This window comes from Gopherus flavomarginatus, chromosome 6, assembly GCF_025201925.1.
Source record: "Gopherus flavomarginatus isolate rGopFla2 chromosome 6, rGopFla2.mat.asm, whole genome shotgun sequence".
Classification (NCBI taxonomy): domain Eukaryota; kingdom Metazoa; phylum Chordata; order Testudines; family Testudinidae; genus Gopherus; species Gopherus flavomarginatus.
Genome location: NC_066622.1, coordinates 52,381,593 through 52,400,278, shown reverse-complemented (window position 1 = coordinate 52,400,278; position 18,686 = coordinate 52,381,593). Strand labels below are relative to the sequence as shown.

Genomic DNA, 18,686 nt, shown 5'->3' with positions numbered 1-18,686 from the left:
GTTTTGGAGCATGAGCTTTCATGGGTGAATACCCACTTTGTCAGATGCATGTAGTGGAAAGTTCCAGGGGCAGGTATATATATGCAGGCAAGCTAGAGATAATGAGGCAGTTCAATCAGGGTGGATGAGGCCCTGTTCTAGCACTTGAGGTGTGAAAACCAAGGGAGGAGAAACTGGTTTTGTAATTGGCAAGCCATTCACAGTCTTTGTTTAATCCTGAGCTGATGGTGTGAAATTTGCCGATGAACTGAAGCTCAGCAGTTTCTCTGCTGTACCCAGCAGCCTCCTACTGCAAGACAAACCCAAGAAAGAAACCAGCAGGACTCCACTGGCCATCACATACAGTCCCCAGCTAAAACCTCTCCGACGCATCATCAGGGATCTACAACGCATCCTGGACAATGATCGCACACTTTCACAGGCCTTGGGTGGCAGGCCAGTCCTCACTCACAGGCAACCTGCCAACCTGAAACATATTCTCACCAGTAACTGCACACTGCTCCATAGTAACTCTAGCTCAGGAACCAATCCATGCAACAAACCTCAATGCCAACTCTGCCCACATATCTACACCAGTGACACCATCACAGGACCTAACCAGATCAGCCACACCATCACCGGTTCATTCACCTGCCATCATAGGCCAGCAATGCCCCTCTGCTATGTACATAGGCCAAACTGGACAGTCGCTACGGAACCGGGTGAACGGACACAAATCAGATATTAGGAATGGCAATATACAAAAACCTGTAGGAGAGCACTGCAACCTCCCTGGCCACACTATAGCAGACCTTAAGGTGACCATCCTGCAGCAAAAAAGCTTCAGGACCAGAATTCAAAGAGAAACTGCTGAGCTTCAGTTCATCTGCAAATTTGACACCATCAGCTCAGGATTAAACAAAGACTGTGAATGGCTTGCCAATTACAAAACCAGTTTCTCCTCCCTTGGTTTTCACACCTCAACTGCTAGAACAGGGCCTCATCCTCCCTGATTGAACTGCCTCATTATCTCTAGCTTGTCTGCATGTATATACCTGCCCCTGGAACTTTCCACTACATGCATCTGACGAAGTGGGTATTCACCCATGAAAGCTTATGCTCCAAAACATCTGTTAGTCTATAAGGTGCCACAGGATTCTTTGTTGCCTCTAGTCTAGTGTGTGCTTTATTTAGGGGAGGTGTTCTTATTAGCGGGGGAGGAAAATGTTGTGTATTTGATTGTCATGGCTTTTATTCCTATGGCAACTGAGTTAGATTATTAGGGGATAGTCCAGCCAGCTTCAGCCTGTTAGGCGAGCTCTGTGTCTGTAAATAAATGGTAGTTTTGTTAACTGTCTGCTGTCTGGCCTCAAGTGATTTCTTCCTAAACTGGCTGCCCCCAAGGACATAACACCAACCCAGCGTGGCTTCTCCTCCTCTTCCCCAGATTGGTGCTTCTCCCCCTCCCCCCCAACTGCAGCTCCTGCATGGGCCCAGGGCTTCTCCTCCCCCCACTCCAGCTTGGCTTCTCTCCCCTCCCCCACCCCTTATGCCACTATCTGGAGCTTCCTCTTCCCATAACCTTCCACTGCCCCCAGCCCCAGCCTAGCTGGGCTCCCTGGGGCACCCGATGCTGCTGTGGCCGAAGCCGAGACTGGCGGGCAGGGAGCAGCGATTCATGAGGATGCCATGGCAGAGCCATCAGCCCGAGGTGTGCGGAGTAGCCCAGGGAAGCGGGGCGGGCTGTGCTGCTGCTGGCCCCGCACCCCCGCCGACCCTGACCCCTGAGGCTGTTTGGCGGGGGACTCACTCAGCCTCCGCAGGAGCAGGGAGGGGGGAGCAGCTGACCTAACATCCCACTGCCCCCAGAGCCCCGCCCCAAGGAGCTGCCCAACCCCTTGCCTGTGCCAGAGCCCCGCCCCAGGAGCTGCCCCGCCCCCAATATCTGCCCCACCCCTGACCTGTGCTAGAGCCCCTCCCCCAGGAGCTGCCCCGCCCATTGCCTGTGCTAGAGCCCCACCCCAAAGAGCTGCCCTGCCCCAGGTAGTGCCAGAGCCCCGCCCCCAGGCTCTGGGCTTTGTTCTTCTGCCTCCTTCTTCCCAGTACCCTCCACTCCCAGCTGCTCCCTCCCTTTGTCTGCAAACACTGCCCCGGGTGGGTCGCTGGGGCTGACTCTGCTGGCTGAAGTAGCCTCCATCTCTGCTCACCTCGGGGGGAGAGGAGGGACGAAGAGAGGAGATGGTCCCAGGGTGTGAAAGCAAAAAGGAGGACTGTTTGGAAAGGTGGGTTTTTTGTGGGGGGGGTGAGCCAGAGGGAGTCAGAAGAAGTTGGGCAGCAGAGGCTCATGGAAATTGAGGGGAACCCCCTGGGTGTCCCAGTGTTGGCCAGGGATTGTACAGCACCTAGCGCAATGTGGGGTCCTGATCTCAGTCATGGTCTGTGCAGCGCCTGGGAGCCCTGATGTCTATTTCCTGATCACAGGCACTGGGAATGGACAGAGGGAAAACCTCAGCACCTGAAGGGTTAATGCAGCCCTGTGTGCAATCCCTGCTGGGTGGTGCTGCTGCTCTCATGAGGAGTTGGCTTAGTAGACCAACAACACTATCCCAGTCCCATGTGCTCTAGTGATCTGGATTCCTGGTTTTCACCCAAGTAGCCTGGGGTTCAATTCCAGTGTGGGAATAGTGCAGAGCTTTTGCTCAGAGGGGAGGAAGGGCAAGGGGGAGGGTTCCTAGAAGTAGGGCATTTGGACAGTGTGGGGAGGGGATCCCAGAAGTTGGGGTGGGGGGCAGAGGTCTGAGGGGAGATCAGGGATGGATCCCAACATTGCGGAAAGTGGGCAGCATGGAGAGCCCAGGCCTGGCATGGGGACGGGGAAGAGTGACTCTGTCCTTCTAAACTCAGCACTGGCAGACTTGGTAGAATTACTTATTTGTTAGTAAATGTCAATTTCTGTGTAAACACACAACCCAATGGCAAAATATTTCCATTGATAATCATCAAAATTGACAGATGGGCAAAGTAAGAAACATACTGCTTGAGAATTTATTCTGTTCTAATCCTATAGGGGTCCCTTCTGCCTTAGATGCCACCATGTGGGTGTTTCATTTCCCTCCCCATTTTCACACAGAGACACAATTTCCTTTGCATGGATCCATGAACAGTAAAATCTTCCAGTGTCACTTGTCTAAGCCAGAGCATTCAATTCAACTGAAACCTTCTCTCCTGCAATGGCAATGGTCAAACAGAGGGGACGTGGCAACCTTCACCCCTGGCAGTGAGATATTCCCTCTCCTCTTTCTTCAGGCTGCTGCTGTTATTCCATGAATCATCAAGGATGGAATAAAAAGCTGAGTTTACTCCAGGAAGAGGAAAGAAAGGAGACACCAACTGCTTGAAAAATCTCAGTGCCCAGAGAATACCTGCCGCTGTTATTGGAATCCCTGATGTGTTGGTAGCTTGTTTATTTACACTGATGATTGAGTCCTACTCTGTGCACCATGTTTGAGAATGAAAATCCTAACCCACCATTTGAAATAACGACTGCAGCAGGACATGTTTATGTCCCTCTCCCAAAGCAGACAGACCGATGGAGAAATGCCATGAGTCCAGGGTAATACTTCACTGCGGTTTTACCATTTCCACTTGCTAAGCTCCCTCCCAACCTTCTGGGCTCCTAGAGCAGGGTACAGAGCCTGAGCCGAGATACCTATAATGCAACTTCACAGACCAAGCCGCATGACCCTGATTAATCTGACATGGGCCAGCCATGGTGTTTCATTGCACTGTAGATGTATGCTAATGTTATATCTACACTGTGATTAAAACACGCAGGGCACCTTTCTCAAAGCCCGGCCAGCTGACTCGGGGTTATGGGGCTTGGGCTGCAAGACTATAACATTACAGTGCAGACAGATGGGCTTGAGCCCAACCTCAGAGACCCCAGGAGGGTGAGGGTTTCTGAACCCAGGCTTCAGCGTGAACACAAATATCTGCACCACAGTTTTTAGCCCCTCAGCGTTAGCTCCATGAGCCCAAGTCAGATGACCCAGGCCAGCCATGCTGCCATCTTTATCTTAGCAGAGATGGACTCTACGGGTACATCTCCATTGCAATGTCAGCCCAGATGTGGCACGCTGTGCTCAGAGTAGCACCTTGAAGCCCCATATTCACCACTCTCATATAATGATGATACGGTTTGTACAAAGTCTGCCTGGTGAGGTATCATTTCAAAAGTCTTGATCTGTTGAACATTAATATTGTGTTGGTCTGTGTGTGTAGCATTGGCTGGGAAGTTATGAAGTTTGCTCTGTGTGTGTTACTGAGATATGTTATGAGGTTGGGAAATGCCCACCACCAGCCTTTCAGGTGTGACAATGGAGGAACCAGACTCGCTGCTGGCCCATGAAAGGGATCCACACTCCCAAGGACTATCCCAGGAACCGTGTACAATGCAGACTTCTCCGAGATAACACAGCAACACTGAGCACTGCTTGACTCACATCCTAGCAAAGGAGCTTTCTAGAAAGTTGGAAGGAACTATGAAAGAGGGGTAGAGACATCATTACTTGGCCTCTCTCCCCACAACTCAACAGCTGGAAACACACCTGGATGACAAAACTGATTCAGAAATCAGAAGAGAATAATAATAATGCATTCAAACCAAAGTCCCCAAACAGACTAGGGTATTGGTTTTTCAGCAGAAAATTTTCAGTTTGGGTGATTTTCTTTTCCCAGTCAGACTTTGCCAAGGGAAGCAGAGAGAAAATGTTTGAGCTGCCTCCTTCAGAACAGCTTGGCCTAGACACTAGCTCTGGTTCACTGTTGAGGCCTTGCTCAGGATGGGAGTATTTTAAGAATTTTGGCAGGTCCCAGGGTGTTTGGGGGAGATTATGAGGATGTTACCTTTTGAGAGAAAAGCTAAGAAATACAGGACTAGAAAAAACATTTTAGAAATGTGGGATTTAGACATTTTATTTACAGCAATGGAGGCTCTGAATTTCTCAGAAGGTTTTTGTTTGTAGGAAGCAACATTGCTAGAGCTGTTATTGTACCAAAGGGAGAGTTGGTTGTCTATAAAGGAGGGGTGAAGACCAAATGCCTCCAATGAGGATGAGATTCAAAGCCATGCGTGCAGAGCACAATGGATAAGCAGTTCATCACCTTAACCACTCGGTCACCTCACCTGAGCTGTCAGGAAATGGACAGGAAGAGAAATTTAAGGCCAGCAGAGATAGGGATATGATGGAGTTTTTAAATACTAAGCATAAGCAGGGGCTGAATGAGCTCCCCACTCACATCTAGTGAGGAACTGGGGGAAAGACTTCAGGAACAGACCCTGTTTGCATAGACACACCTACTATGCCTAGGTATGCACCATGATGGGGTCGCTTTCCCAAAATGACCAGTTTGGGATGGTGGTGGGTTACAAATCACTTTAGGACTGAGTGGAAGGAAATGTTATTCTCCTTCCTGCATGAGTGAAGGGCAGCAGAACATACCTATTGCGTCCTGATGGAGGGGTAGGCACCTCAGGGTCTGACCCAGCCCCTATGGAGGGCAGGGAGGGAGCACTACTCAGAAGCACTCTGTCCCAGCTCTTCCCCAACCCCACCCTCAGCCTGAGACTCTGGCTCCCAGCCCGGCATCGACCCCTTTACCACTGTCCACACCCCTCTCCCCAGCAAGCAACAGCCCCACTCCCAGCCCCAGTTCTCGACTGTGGCTTCTGAGGGGCCACAGCCATGGATAAGAGGGCACAGTGTGAAATTTTTGGGGACCACTGGTTTTGGGTGACATCCTCAATCACTTCTCTGCCACCACGGGCAGCCCAGAGCCCTTTGAATACCAGCAGCGGCTGAGATTTAAAGGGCTCAGAGATCCCTGCGGCTGCAGGCAGCCCAGAGCCCTTTCAATCCCGGCCACAGCTAAAGCGGATGGAGTGGGGCTGGGTTTTCAAGGGCTTAGGCTCCTCTCAGCAACAGCTCTGGGCCCTTTAAATCACTGCCTCAGCCCCACAAAGCTCCGGATTCCTCCAGCCACCGAGCCCCAGGCCCTTTAATTTGACTCTGAGGGCTCCCAGGCACCTCTTCAGCTGGGAGCCCCTGGTTTATTTAAAATCAAGTATCACCACCCCACCCCCAACCTTCCTTTTTGACCCACAGCTGTTTTGGTGGGGCGGTGCTGGGGAAGGAGGGTTTGTTTCTGCAGGGCTGGGTGGGGTGTTTCCACCGGGCCGGGAGGTCCTGAGGTGGGGGTGGTTCCGCAGGGCCGGGGGGTTTCTGCCCTTAGCTGTTTTCTTTAGAGTAATGTGGCCCTCGCCGCTTTACGAGTTGTGCAGGCAGGCTGACAGCATTTGCTGGGCCTCTCGCTCGTGTGGATTCTCTGATGGGTAATAAGGTTTGAGCTGCGATTGAAGGTTTTCCCACACTCGCAGCATTTGCAGGGCCTGTCGTACCCCACCCTCCCGCATCCGTGGATTCTCTGATGGCTAATAAAGTGTGAGCTGCATTTGAAGGTTTTCCCACACTCACAGCATTCGTAGTGCCTCTCCCTGTGTGGATTCTCTGATGCCTAATAAGGGCTGATCTTTGAGTGAAGAGTTTTCCACACTCACGGCATTCATAGGGCCTCTCCCCTGTGTGGATTCTCTGATGTTGATAAAGTCGTGATCTGCAAGTGAAGTTTTTCCCACACTCAGCGCATGTATTTTTTTGCTTTTCCCTGCAGATTTCCTGCTGTATTCTGGTTTCCTTAAGGCCCTTCTGAGTTCCCTGACAGGAAATAAATTTATCCATTTTCTCCCCTGGCTGGTTTCCCTGCTCTTTTTCTGGTCTGTGCTGAACCTCACAGGATCTTCCCTGCTCGTGACTGCTGGACACATTCCTTTTCATTCTTTGCGATAATGCTCTGTGTTTATCCACTTGCTCAACATTTCCCTGCTGAGAATTCTGCTCCTCTTTCTCACACGTCATTGCATCACCTGCTGTGATAGAAACAGAAACCTCAAACAGGGATGGAAAGGGGAAGGCCAAACCAAAACAAGTGCTGGAGAGAGGTCAAATAAAAATCAGGAAATCAGCTCCCCCCAACAGGAGAGAGGAGGGGATCAATTCAGCCTTCACATCCCATCCAACTTTGCAGGGGGAAGGGAGAAAGCTACTGCCCGGTGTCTGCTAGAATCTATAGGAAGCCTTGAGCTATATTTACCCTGCCGATGCGACCCCTGCTATGGACAATAATGAACTGAGAGACTTCCCAAGACCTTTGTAGGGCATCCCAGATGTTTCCTTCAGGCACTTACAGATTCTGAGTTGGTTTAATGTTTCCTCATCTGTGCGGGGAGATCTCAGAATCTCTCTTTCCTCTGAACCCTGCAGCTCTGGGACCCATGGCTCTTCCCCTTGTTCCAGCTGGGAGATCACATCACGTTGGAAAACCAGAAACCCTGCTCAGATGAAAGAAAACAAAGGAGTTCAGTTGATTTCATAAAACTTAATCATTAAAAACATTCTATTAATTTATCTTCAGTGCTTAGTGTGACCTGGTGTGCCTGGGGCAGTCTTCACTGAAAATGCCAAGGTCAGAGCAGGCTGAAAAAGGGAGAGCAGATGCTCCCCAAACTGGTGGTTAACACTGAAGTTAAACTCACTGACCAGTCACAAACCGTGCTTCTGATCCCACACACTGGTTAACGAGACTCTGAAAAAAGAAATCACACGGCCCCCTTTATTGCATGACAGTTTTCTGACTCCTAATCAGCAACTAGGTTCCGTACAGTGAGAGTTATTTAAAAACTCTGCTCAGTGTGATACAGCATGGCCAGAGGGCAGCAGGAGAGTGATCCTAATTGGATCCAGGAACTGGGTGGGTGGAAGGTTAGCCACATTACCCAATCACTATAGGTTTGGATCTCATCCAAAATACCATGCTGACAGCCAATCCTTTAGCAGTTAAACTAAATGTTTAGAAGAAAGAACGAATGAAAGAATGAAGTTAAATTCCATCCTTCCAGACTATTCTTTAGCATCTAAACTAAAGGTTTAAACGAAAGAAAGACAGAAAGAAGTTAAATGGAAAAGCAGTCAGATACATTCCAAAATGGATATATCAGGTTCTTAGCAGTATTGGTGAGTTGCTGGCTTGAAAGTCTGTCTGGAACGCATCCACAGCTTGGATGGGTCATTCAGTCCTTTGTTCCAGGGTTCAATTTGTAGAGAAGTTGCTCCAGAGGTAGGAAGGGGGATTGAAGACAAGATGGAGATGATGCAGCTGCATTTTATATTCCTTTTGCCATGTGGCTTGTACTTCCTGTGTCCCAAACACAAGCTTCACAGCACATGGCATGGAAAAGCTTTGGAGGTCTCATTACACAGGCATACCCCAGCATGTCTTGCTGACTCAATAGGTGTATCCCCTTGGTCCATGGGTTCATTGTACAGCTGATGACCCTCAATGGGCCATCAAACATGCTAGGCAGTGTTGATGCCAATATGTCTGGGGGTGTCACCCAGAAACACTGCACAAGTCTGGAAATACAGATATACCCTACATATCTGTAACTCACAATACAAGGGTGATAGAAACATAGAAACAAAATTATCATACTTGGCAAATCATAACATTTTCATTGCCACTTTACATGGCATACCTAGCATGATTCATTGCAATTTTATCAGATTATATTATTTTATTATTAATACCAAAGGGTCTCACAATTTCATGCTGTCTCACACTTGCTAAACTAGTGAATTCCCAGGACCAGTTCCCCAAGTCCTTGAAGATGCCAAACACTGTGCTTATGAGGGATTGAAATACCCACATATCTGCTGGGAAAACACACACAGACACTGTGTCAGTCTATACCCCTGTGTTCACTCTTCTAGAAAATAATGATCAATTTTGTACCCAGTATGGCTTGTGAGGTATCATTAGAAAACACATAACCTACTGAATATTATCCTCCTGTTAAAATGTGTAGTAACACTGTATGTGAAATTGTGAGATTTTACAGTATGATATTACTGAAAAAGTTTAAATTCTGGGGAACACCCACAGACCAGTTCCTCAGAGACAGCAAGGCAAACAGCTGGTCCAATAGCCATTCTCCTGCAGGGGGAAGGTGTGAAGACATTAAGGGCTGGTCTACAGTACGGGGGGAATCAATCTTAGATACGCAATTTCAGCTACGTGAATAACGCAGCTGAAGTAGAATATCTAAGATCGGATTACTCACCCATCCTCACCGCGCGGGATCGATGTCCGCGGCTCCCCCTATCGAATCTGCAACTTGGTTGGGGTTGGTGGAGTTCCGGAATCGATATAAGCGCGCTCGGGGATCGATATATGGCGTCTAGATGAGATGCGATATATCTATCCCCGAGCAATCGATTTTAACCCGCCGATATGGTGGGTAGTCTAGACGTAGCCTTACATTCCATCACAGGGACCTATTAAGGCTGTTGTGGAAAACAACCACAGGACTGATTTTGAATCAGCTCAGCCTGAGGCTCTTTTCTTGGTTACAAGGACGCAGGGGGCGACAGCTATTGGAATACTGTCCCCGAGCTAAAAATCACACAAGCCTTTTACAACTTAAAACCACAAACAATGACACATACGTTGCACGTTAATTTCCTTATTTGGAATATATTGCAAAATATGATGCAGGTCAAAAGCAAGCTGAACAATCAGTTTTCCATATTTGACCTTTCCTGTTATTTTTATTACACCTGGTGATATGGGAGCAAGACTCTCCATGTCTCAAGAAATGTCACTACCAACCTAGGCCATTTTCACATGCTAGGGTACAATCTAGATCAGTGAGGAGTTGTGTCATCTGTAATCCTGGGTGAGATTCAGTGTTCTGCTGCTGGAGCTCCCCTGTCTGGATACTCCCAGCCAGCGTTCAAGGACGCACTGAGTGTCTGTATGATAAGTAACCCTGGACCGGCAGCTCTGACTCCAGCCGCCTGCTTGTTACACCCCAAGCACATTCTGGTTTGGGTAGAGAAGGCTCAGGGTTTGAGAGAAGGCTGGGGGTAGGAACCTTCTGTTCATTATGCTGGACCTAACCCCCAGTTTTACTTGAGTAAAGAGGAGATATTTGACATTGTATGATACTGCTCCTGTACTCTGTTCCCAAAGTGTTCTGCAGCAGAGGATGGTTTCCGGTAGTATGTGTGTCACTGGCCTATTGGGGTGATGCTGAAACAGGACAGGGTACAGATGGCATTGTGGGGGTGGCATGAACCTTCACTCTTCATTTCCCCTTCCAAGAACAGAAGGGACAGGAATCCTGACCCAGCAAGACTATCGTCTCAAAGTTCTCCTGCATGACATCCCTGTAGAGGGCTCTCTGAGTGGGATCCAGCAGAGTCCCCTCTTCCCTGGAGAAATACACAGCCACCTCATCGAAGGTCACCGGCCCCTGAAAGAGCAAGAGTCCAACACTCAGTACCTGCTGACCCACTCACAACCCCACTAGTGATGCAACAGCAGCACCAAGGAAATGGAAGCTCCGGAAGGCACATGTTAACAGAGTCCCACCCCACCTTGCTTACAGCAGCCAGGAGGTATCAGAGGGTAGAAAGAGAGAACCTTTGTGTCTCCCAGCTGACAGACAGAAGCAGGGTCTTCACATTTATCACATAGCTACTAGCCAGAGCTAAATATAGGAGATGGGGCTGTCTCTGGACCCCGTTAGTGGTTCCCTGGTAGGAATCCCAGCACTCTCCAAATAAAATATATGGAATAAAGGGGAAGTCAATAGTAAAGAACAGAAGTTAGAAGGTCAGAATTATAGTGCCCATTAACAAAGGTTTAGAGAAAATAGAGCCTATCAAACTAACGAGATATCCTTATTGGAGGAGACCAAAAGTTTAGTTGCAGCAAATAGTATTGATGTAATATACCTAAACTTCTGTAAGGGACATGACTTGATCACCACAATATTTTTACTAAAAAAACTAGAATGATACAAAATAAACATGGCATACATTAAATAGATTAAAAACTCTGATAGTAAATGAGGAACCATGGTCGAGTGGATTTCTTTCTAGCAGGTTCCTGCAGGCATTGGTTGTTGGCCCTGTGCAATTTAACATTCTTATCCATGACTTAGAAGAGAGTACAAAATCATCACTGATAAAGTTTACAGTTGCCACAAAGATTGGGGTTGGTGGTAATTAATGAAATGCCAGGAGATTCAGGCTCCATCACTGGGAGTCTGGGAAGTTGTCCCAGCCCTGGCTGGAGGGTTATTTCCTGTTCCACAAAGAGGGGAAGTTCCATTCCCAACTCCTGTGCCTTGAAATTAGGACCTATCTGACACTACACCCACCCCCATATTCATCATAGTGGTATGATTATAATATGATTAGGACATAATTATGATCTATTTTGTACAAGATGCATCATGTGTGGTGTCACTGGAAAAGTTCTGATTTGCTGAATATGATTATCCTATTTGTGTGCACATATGATGTTCGTATCTGAAGTTATGGATATTGACTCTGTATCTGTATTTCAAATGTGTTTACTCTGGGTAACACCCACAACGAGCCTTTCAGGTACAACAATGAAGAAGCCAGACAGCGTTGATGGCTCAACAAAGACAATGGACTGTGGAAGAGCTTAGCCTTCCTGTGAATGTTTCAGCCAGCCTAGGAGTCATGGCTACTATGACTCAGCAGGGCCTGTGACCAGACCACATGACACTAAACTCCATTTTAGTACCTGTATTTTCCCACAAACTGGACTAGGAACTGAGTTTGGAACAAAAGGTTCCCACCATATGGAAAAGCTACATAAGGTGGGGTGTGACATCATCTCTTGGCCTCATTCCCCACACAAGAGAATTCCTGGAAATGCCTGAGAAACAAAAACGGATGTGGGGGAAGTGCTGCTCCCAGGATCAAGAGATTTCTAGCTTGTGTATGGAAACTTGGGGGACTGCTTGTACCATCAGTCAGGGTGAGAAATTGCTAATTCAAATTCTATCCATCTAGTATCTTAGGCTTAGTCTGAGTTTTGGTTATTTGCTAAATAATCTGCTTTGATCTGTTTGTTATCACTTATAATCACTTAATCTAGCTTTCTGCAGTTAATACACTTGTTTGATGCTTTATCTTAACCAGCGTATTTTGAGTGAAGTGTCTGGGGAAAATCTCAGCTTGTTGTGCACATCTGTCCAAATCGAGGGGAAGGGGAACTATATTAATGAGCTTGCATCATAGAGATCCCCGTGCACTATAAGATGGTATAATTCTGGATTTATACTACAGCAAGTGTGCAAGGTGGGGGAGTGGGAAATTGGCTCTTGTCTTCTATCTGTCCTTGAGTGGCTTAGGTAGAGCACTCAGGTAGCTTAGTTGGCAGCATGGCGCCACCTGCTGTTGTGTTGGGTGATAACAGGCCCTGGAGAGGCTGGTGAAATCTCCAGCAAAGCAGTGTGAGAAGGGCCAGCCCAGCGTGAGGGTTAGAGGACACAGTAGTTCCCAGAAGCTCCACAAACTGCCACCTGGGGGTGACAACCCATCATGCCCTACACTACACAAGTCTCTGCAGGTTTGTCACATGCTGTCCCCTCCCTTTCTCCACCCGAGATATTTCCTGCTTCCCACCACCTCTAGCAATTCCCACCCTCCTATGCATTTACTGCTCCTCAACCTCCAAGCAGAGCCCACCACCACCTCCCTGATAATCTCTTACCTGAGCCAGCTCCATTGCAGCCATTTCCTTGCCCCTGGGAGGACGAGATGATCTGCAGCAAAACATGGATGTTATTCTCTGGCCTGCCGGGGTGAAAAGGGCAAGGTGTGAGAATTCAGACTAGGCTTTTGTCCATTCCACAAGCCGATTCCCCCCAGCTTTTCCCCTGCTAATGCATATTCTAGGTTCTGGCACACTTTGAAGCACAGAGTGACCTTATTCCAGTACAGGCCTAGCCCCCTCCCACCAGGGTGTAACCCTCTGACACATGGGGAAACCCTCCCAGTAACTGTCTCTCTCTTACACGTATCAAGTTTGCGGACAACACCAAGATGGGAGGGGTTGTAAGTGCTTTGGAGGATTGGATTAAAATTCAAAATGATCTGGACAAACTGGAGAAATGATCTGAAGTAAATAGGATCAAATTCAGTAGAGACAAGTGCAAAGTACTCCATGTTGGAAGGAACAATCGGAGGCCAGAGAAGAGCAGAAACAGAGTCACTTTGGGGGATTCTCCCTGTCATTGTCCCCAAGGCAGTTGTCTCAGGTTTACAAAGGTGTTTCATGTTCCAGCCTTTATACAGTCTCTCCTGGGAGTGCCCCTTTCATGGACTGGGCCTAGTTTTAGTTTTTGGTAGTTAACAATCTTGGTTTATTGTTCATCTAACCAGTATGTGTGGATTGAAGTGTGTTGGAAGCTCTGTTTGAGATAACAAGCTGGTGCATGTCATTTTCCAATGATGAAATGACAGACTTCATATGAGCTTGCGTCGTTCAGTAGCATGCTGGACAGTGCAAGATGCACATTTCTGGGGGAAAGTTGGGCACTTGAGAATTTGCTGGTTTTCTCCTGAGGTGTAATTCATGAGTGGCTGTCTAGCAGCACTCAATACTGTGTAGCGGGGAGTGAGTTACATGCTGGAGACTGTGTGTTAATTGGCCAAGAGGGGCTGTTCTCACGGGAAAACAGTGGAAAAGACACCCCAGGCCGGAGAACTGAGGGGGCACAGCTATTTAACAGTCCAGATTGTACTCAGGGTAACATCACAGACACTCACTATAACAGAGCCTCTTACAACACAGAGAAAGTAAATCCATGTCCCAGAAATCGAAGACTCAGACAGAGGGCAAGTGTCCCTGGCACTGCTTCTTGCTGACAGAGAGGTTCAGAGACAGTGTGAGAATCCTGGGGAAGCTGGGAACAGGAAGCATGGGCTGGCGGGGTTCGGTGGAGAAAGGGAACAGGAAGGGCAGGGATATTACTGAATCCAGGACCTCAGCAGTGCTAGATGACAGGATAGCACATAGTGCAGCCCATTGGAAAACACAATCCCAACTATACATACAAAATGATGGGGCCTAAATTAGTTGTTTCCACTCAAGAGATGGATCTTGGAGTCACTGTGGATAGTTCTCTGAAAACATCCACTCAATGTGCAGCAGCAGTGAAAAAAAGTGAACAATGTAGGAAATAATTAAGAAAGTGATAGATATGACAGAATATCTCATAGATCATATTTGTAAAAACAGCAAATAAATCCATGATACACCCACATCTTGAATACTGCATGCAGATGTTGTCACCCCATCTCAAAAATAGATATATTGGAATTGGAAAAGGTTCAGAAAAGGGCAACAAAAATGATTAGGGATATGGGACAGTTATGCCAGACCTAACCTCCAGTTTCACTTCAGCAAACAGGAGATATTTGACACTGTGCAATAAGGCTCCTGTGCTCTGTTCCCAAAGTGTTCTGCAGCATAGAATGGTCTCCGGTAGTATGTGTGTCACTGGCCTATTGGGGTGATGCTGAAACAGGACAGGGTACAGATGGCATTGTGCGGGTGGCATGAACCTTCACTCTTCATTTCCCCTTCCAAGAACAGAAGGGACAGGAACCCTTACCCAGCAAGACCACCGTCTCATAGCTCTCCTGCATGACATCCCAGTAGAGGGCTCTCTGAGTGGGGTCCAGCAGAGCCCACTCTTCCCTGGTGAAATACACAGCCACCTCCTCAAAGGTCACCGGCCCCTGAAAGAGCAAGAGTCCAACACTAAGGACTTGCTGCCCCACTCACAGCCCACTATTTGTGGCAGAGAGGAGTGAATCAAATGGAAGCTCTGGGTGGATCGTAGTCAGGAGAGTCCCACCTCGACCTTGCTCAGAGTATCCAGCAAATACCAGGGTGAGGGGATAAAGAGAGAGCCCTTTGTCTCTCCCAGCAGATCCATCACCCCACTATTAGCCACTGACTGATACAGGAGATGGAACCCCCAGCATTGTCCAGGGAGAGCTCGCTGGTAGAACGCCCAACACCCTCCTCATTGTGAGGAGCGGGATATGAAGGGAGAGGCAGCTCCAATAAGCCTGACTCATGGGTACCCCCTTCATATCTCACAGCAGCTGCTGGTTAGTGAGGTCAGGCTCCAGCACTAGGAGTCTGGTCAGTTTGACTAGCTCCATGTAGGTGGGCTATTTTCTTTCTTCACAAATTAGGGCATTTCCATCTCCAAACCTCCTGGGTCTGTTCCTAGAATCTAGGCCACTTATTAAATAACTCCCAGCAGGTTTGCCACACCCTTTCCTCCTCCTTTCCCCACGCTGTGAATTTCCTGCCCCGCTCCAACCTCCAAACCAGACTCTGCAAACCTTCCCACTTCTGGTGTATTTGCTCTCCCTTTCCTCCAGTAGGAACCCACCAGCAATCCCCCGATAATCTACCTGGACTGACTCCACTGCAGCCATTTCTCTTCCCTGTCCCACACCAGGCTGGGATGAGCTGGAGCAAAACATTCTGCAGCCTGTCTGGGGGAGAAGGGCAGTTGTGGGCGTTTCAGAATCGGTTTTAGTTAATTTCACATCATAATTCCCCCAGGCCCTTTCCCTGCAGGCAGACACCCTAGATTCTGTCATGCTGGGAAATGCTCAATCTGTTTATTACAATTTAGACCTGGCCCCTCCTGCCAGGCTAAGTCCACAGACACATTTTTAACCTCCCTTCTCCCTTCCCTCATCTCTTCTCTGAACACAAGGCTAGAAAAGAGCAGAACCAAAGGAGTCACTGTGGGGGATTCCCTCAGACACTGACCCCACGGCAGCCACACCCCAGCAGGGGGAATATGGAGTCAGGAACTGGCTTTTGCTCTGTCTGATCCTTGTTTTGTTCACTGGAAAGTGGTTCTGCCCAGGGATGCAGCAATACATGTGTCTGGTTGGACTAGGGAGCTGGAAATCTCTCCCGCACATTCATTTATCCCACTGCCCCTTTCAGTCTCTCCTTCCCCTGTCCTCCCTCCCTGCTCCTCTGGCTGGGACAGTCCCATTCCTGGGGGCTTTGCTCTCCCATGGCTGGATTTCCTCCTCTCAACCACTAATGGGAGAAGAAATGAGGTGGGGTTGTTTGTACAGTTACTTTCTTGCCAGACCCTAGGACATTCCCTGAGGTCTTTCAGTTACCTGGAGACTCTGGCTCAGAATTTAGTAGTAACAGGGCCCAGGGCTGCTCTAGGGGGCTAGGACCAGCTGCAGAAAGTCATCCCTTGGGCCGGGCAGAGAAGAAGCTTTAATTAAGGTCACTTCCCAGCACAGAGCCCCACTGGGGGAGCAGCAGCTGCCAAGCCTAGTCTCCCAGATCACAATGGAGGCTGCAGTCTCTGACCCAGGAAGCTGAACCCCAATATCCTGAGCAGAGATGGACAGCGCGTTTGAGCAGCTTCCCTCCTTTAGCTCTCTGGGGAGAGCAGCTAATGGGAGCCCCTCCTCACAGGGAGAATGGCTGATCTCATTTGACCCACTGTCCATCTGGAATCACTCCTTGTCTTTCCATACAGTGACTCTGGATTAACAATTGTCTCAATGACACTAGATTTCAAAAAGAATAAGTTCAGAACGCTGTGGAAAAGATCATCGTGTAGCAGTGCTGACACCCTTCCCGCCTCCCTCACCCCCGCAGATCTAGGACAAGGACTGGGGGCATAAATTTTCCAAACGGAACTGACAGTTCCTACAGTTTTCAAAAGAGGAGAAAAGCAAAATCTGTGATTTCACACTAACAGTGTTTGATAAGTGGACAGAAAGTTATCACAGTGACGGCACGTGACTGGGGAATGACGGGCAGTGCTTGGAGCCAGGACTCTGCCACAAGTTGACCAGAGAGAAGGATCATGGTTAGCAGCAGCCCCCAGACACCCCCTAGTACCCAGAGCCAAGACCCCCCAACCAGGGGCCCCAGACACCCCCCAGCCAGGATCCCATCAGATATTCCCTGGGACGCAGCCCCCCAGAGTCCCTGGCCAGGGACCCCAGATACCCCTCAAAGCCCCACAAGCCAGAGAACCCGCACCAGACCATGATTGCCAGGTTGGGAATCCCAAAGGGTTACCCCCACCAAGAGCCCCCAGCAGTCAGGGACCCCCTCAAGGGACCCCCCCCACTGGGAACTCAGTCCCTCACTGCCTGCCTAGGAACTTCCCCACCCTCCAGAACGATCTACCCTGACATTTGCCTGGGACCCCCTTCTCTGCCCAGTGTGACCCCCTGATGCTTTACAGTGGGACCCCTCACTCTGCTTCCCTGGCATGCCCTGACCTAGTGCCAGGGATCCTCTCCCCCAGCTCTGTGCACTGGGCATGGCAACAAAACCAGGAACCAGCAGGGGAAGCACATACAAAGCCTCTGGCACAGAACCAGGCTCCCTCTAACCCTCTGTCCCGCCCCCCCAAGATACACCCTCCCCCACTGTTCTGCAGCCACCAGACCCCCAGCAATACCCAGCTCCAGGACTCATAGCCTCAGGGATGGGCACATCAGAACCACCACCCCCGAAAACCCCAAACCTCCACAACCCACCAACCTGACTAGGGTACCCCCTGCCCAGCCACCCAGACGCCTCCCCCTACCACAATGCCCCTTCAGCTGCAATCTCCCCACACAGACAGCTTCCCTGCCCCTGCAAGTGTTACCTCACAGCACTCCCCCCTCGCCCCAGCTCACCCCTGCTCCGAGCACGAGCACCCCAAGCACACCGTGACCGCTTCACTTCTTCCGCCTCCCAGGTTTGCGGCACTTAAGCCTGCCAAGTAGTCAATCACCCTCCTCTGAGCTACAGCAGCCCTGACAGTTGACAATAGAGGCACCTTAACCCCTGAGTTCCTTCAATGTGTCCCCCTCCGGGGTCCAGCTCTGATCACCAGATATTCGGGGTATGTCTATACCACCTGCCGAATCGGTGGGCAGTGATCGATCCAGCTGGGTCGATATATCGCGTCTAGTGTAGATGCAACACATCGAGTGCTCTCCCCTTGACTGCTGTACTCCAGCTTGGTGAGAGATGCAGGCAGAGTCTACGGGGAGCTGCAGCAGTCGACTCACCACCACTCTGACATTATAAGTATAATCTAATATCTCATTGAAAGGTGACAGGGCCAGAAAGAGTTAATTAACTCACCTCACCGACTGACCTGACCCATGGGTGAACCTTAAGAACTGCTTAGCAAGATATGTAAATGAACAGAGCTTTGAAATGCAAGTCTGCATTGTTAGAAGTAGAAGGGGAGATTTTTGCTCAGGTCTTGTGATGTAAGTAAACAAGTCTTGTCTGTTGCTATAATTTTAATTCAAAGAGCAAAAAAAGAATATTAACATTTATGATGGTTCTTGAGTGAAATAGTATTATTGTCTATGTGTCTCTTTGAAGGTTGTGGTAACCTCTATTTGAACTGTTTAATGAATAAATTACCCTGTACTAATTGCCAGGATGTTTGGAAGGAGAGCTAAGCCTATTGTTTTCTCAGGCCGAAAGGCTGTTGGAAATGTATAAGAAGCCTGGGACACGATCCTTCTTCATCTCATATCTGCTTTGGGTTTCAAGACGGGGAAACCTTAAGCCACAAGGATTGTGATCCCCAGTCATTGATTGGAGCCACCCTGAATATGGAAATTGGACTATAACCTATGGACTATTTCAAAAGGACTTTTGGCTACTACAAGCTCACT

The 18,686-nt window shown here is 48.9% G+C and overlaps 1 protein-coding gene across 1 annotated transcript in view; it reads right to left on the bottom strand.

Moving 5' to 3' along the window:
• Positions 1 to 3,166: 3,166 nt before the first annotated feature.
• The window catches only part of LOC127053868 (zinc finger protein 560-like), a 129,120-nt gene continuing 113,600 nt past the window's right edge, over positions 3,167 to 18,686 (bottom strand). The window contains exons 5-8 of the mRNA XM_050959225.1: positions 14,597 to 14,723; positions 12,691 to 12,773; positions 10,282 to 10,408; positions 3,167 to 3,204 (exon numbers count right to left, since the gene is read on the bottom strand). Coding sequence (XP_050815182.1) covers positions 3,167 to 3,204; positions 10,282 to 10,408; positions 12,691 to 12,773; positions 14,597 to 14,723 — 375 coding nt within the window. The remainder of the gene's footprint in view (positions 3,205 to 10,281; positions 10,409 to 12,690; positions 12,774 to 14,596; positions 14,724 to 18,686) is intronic.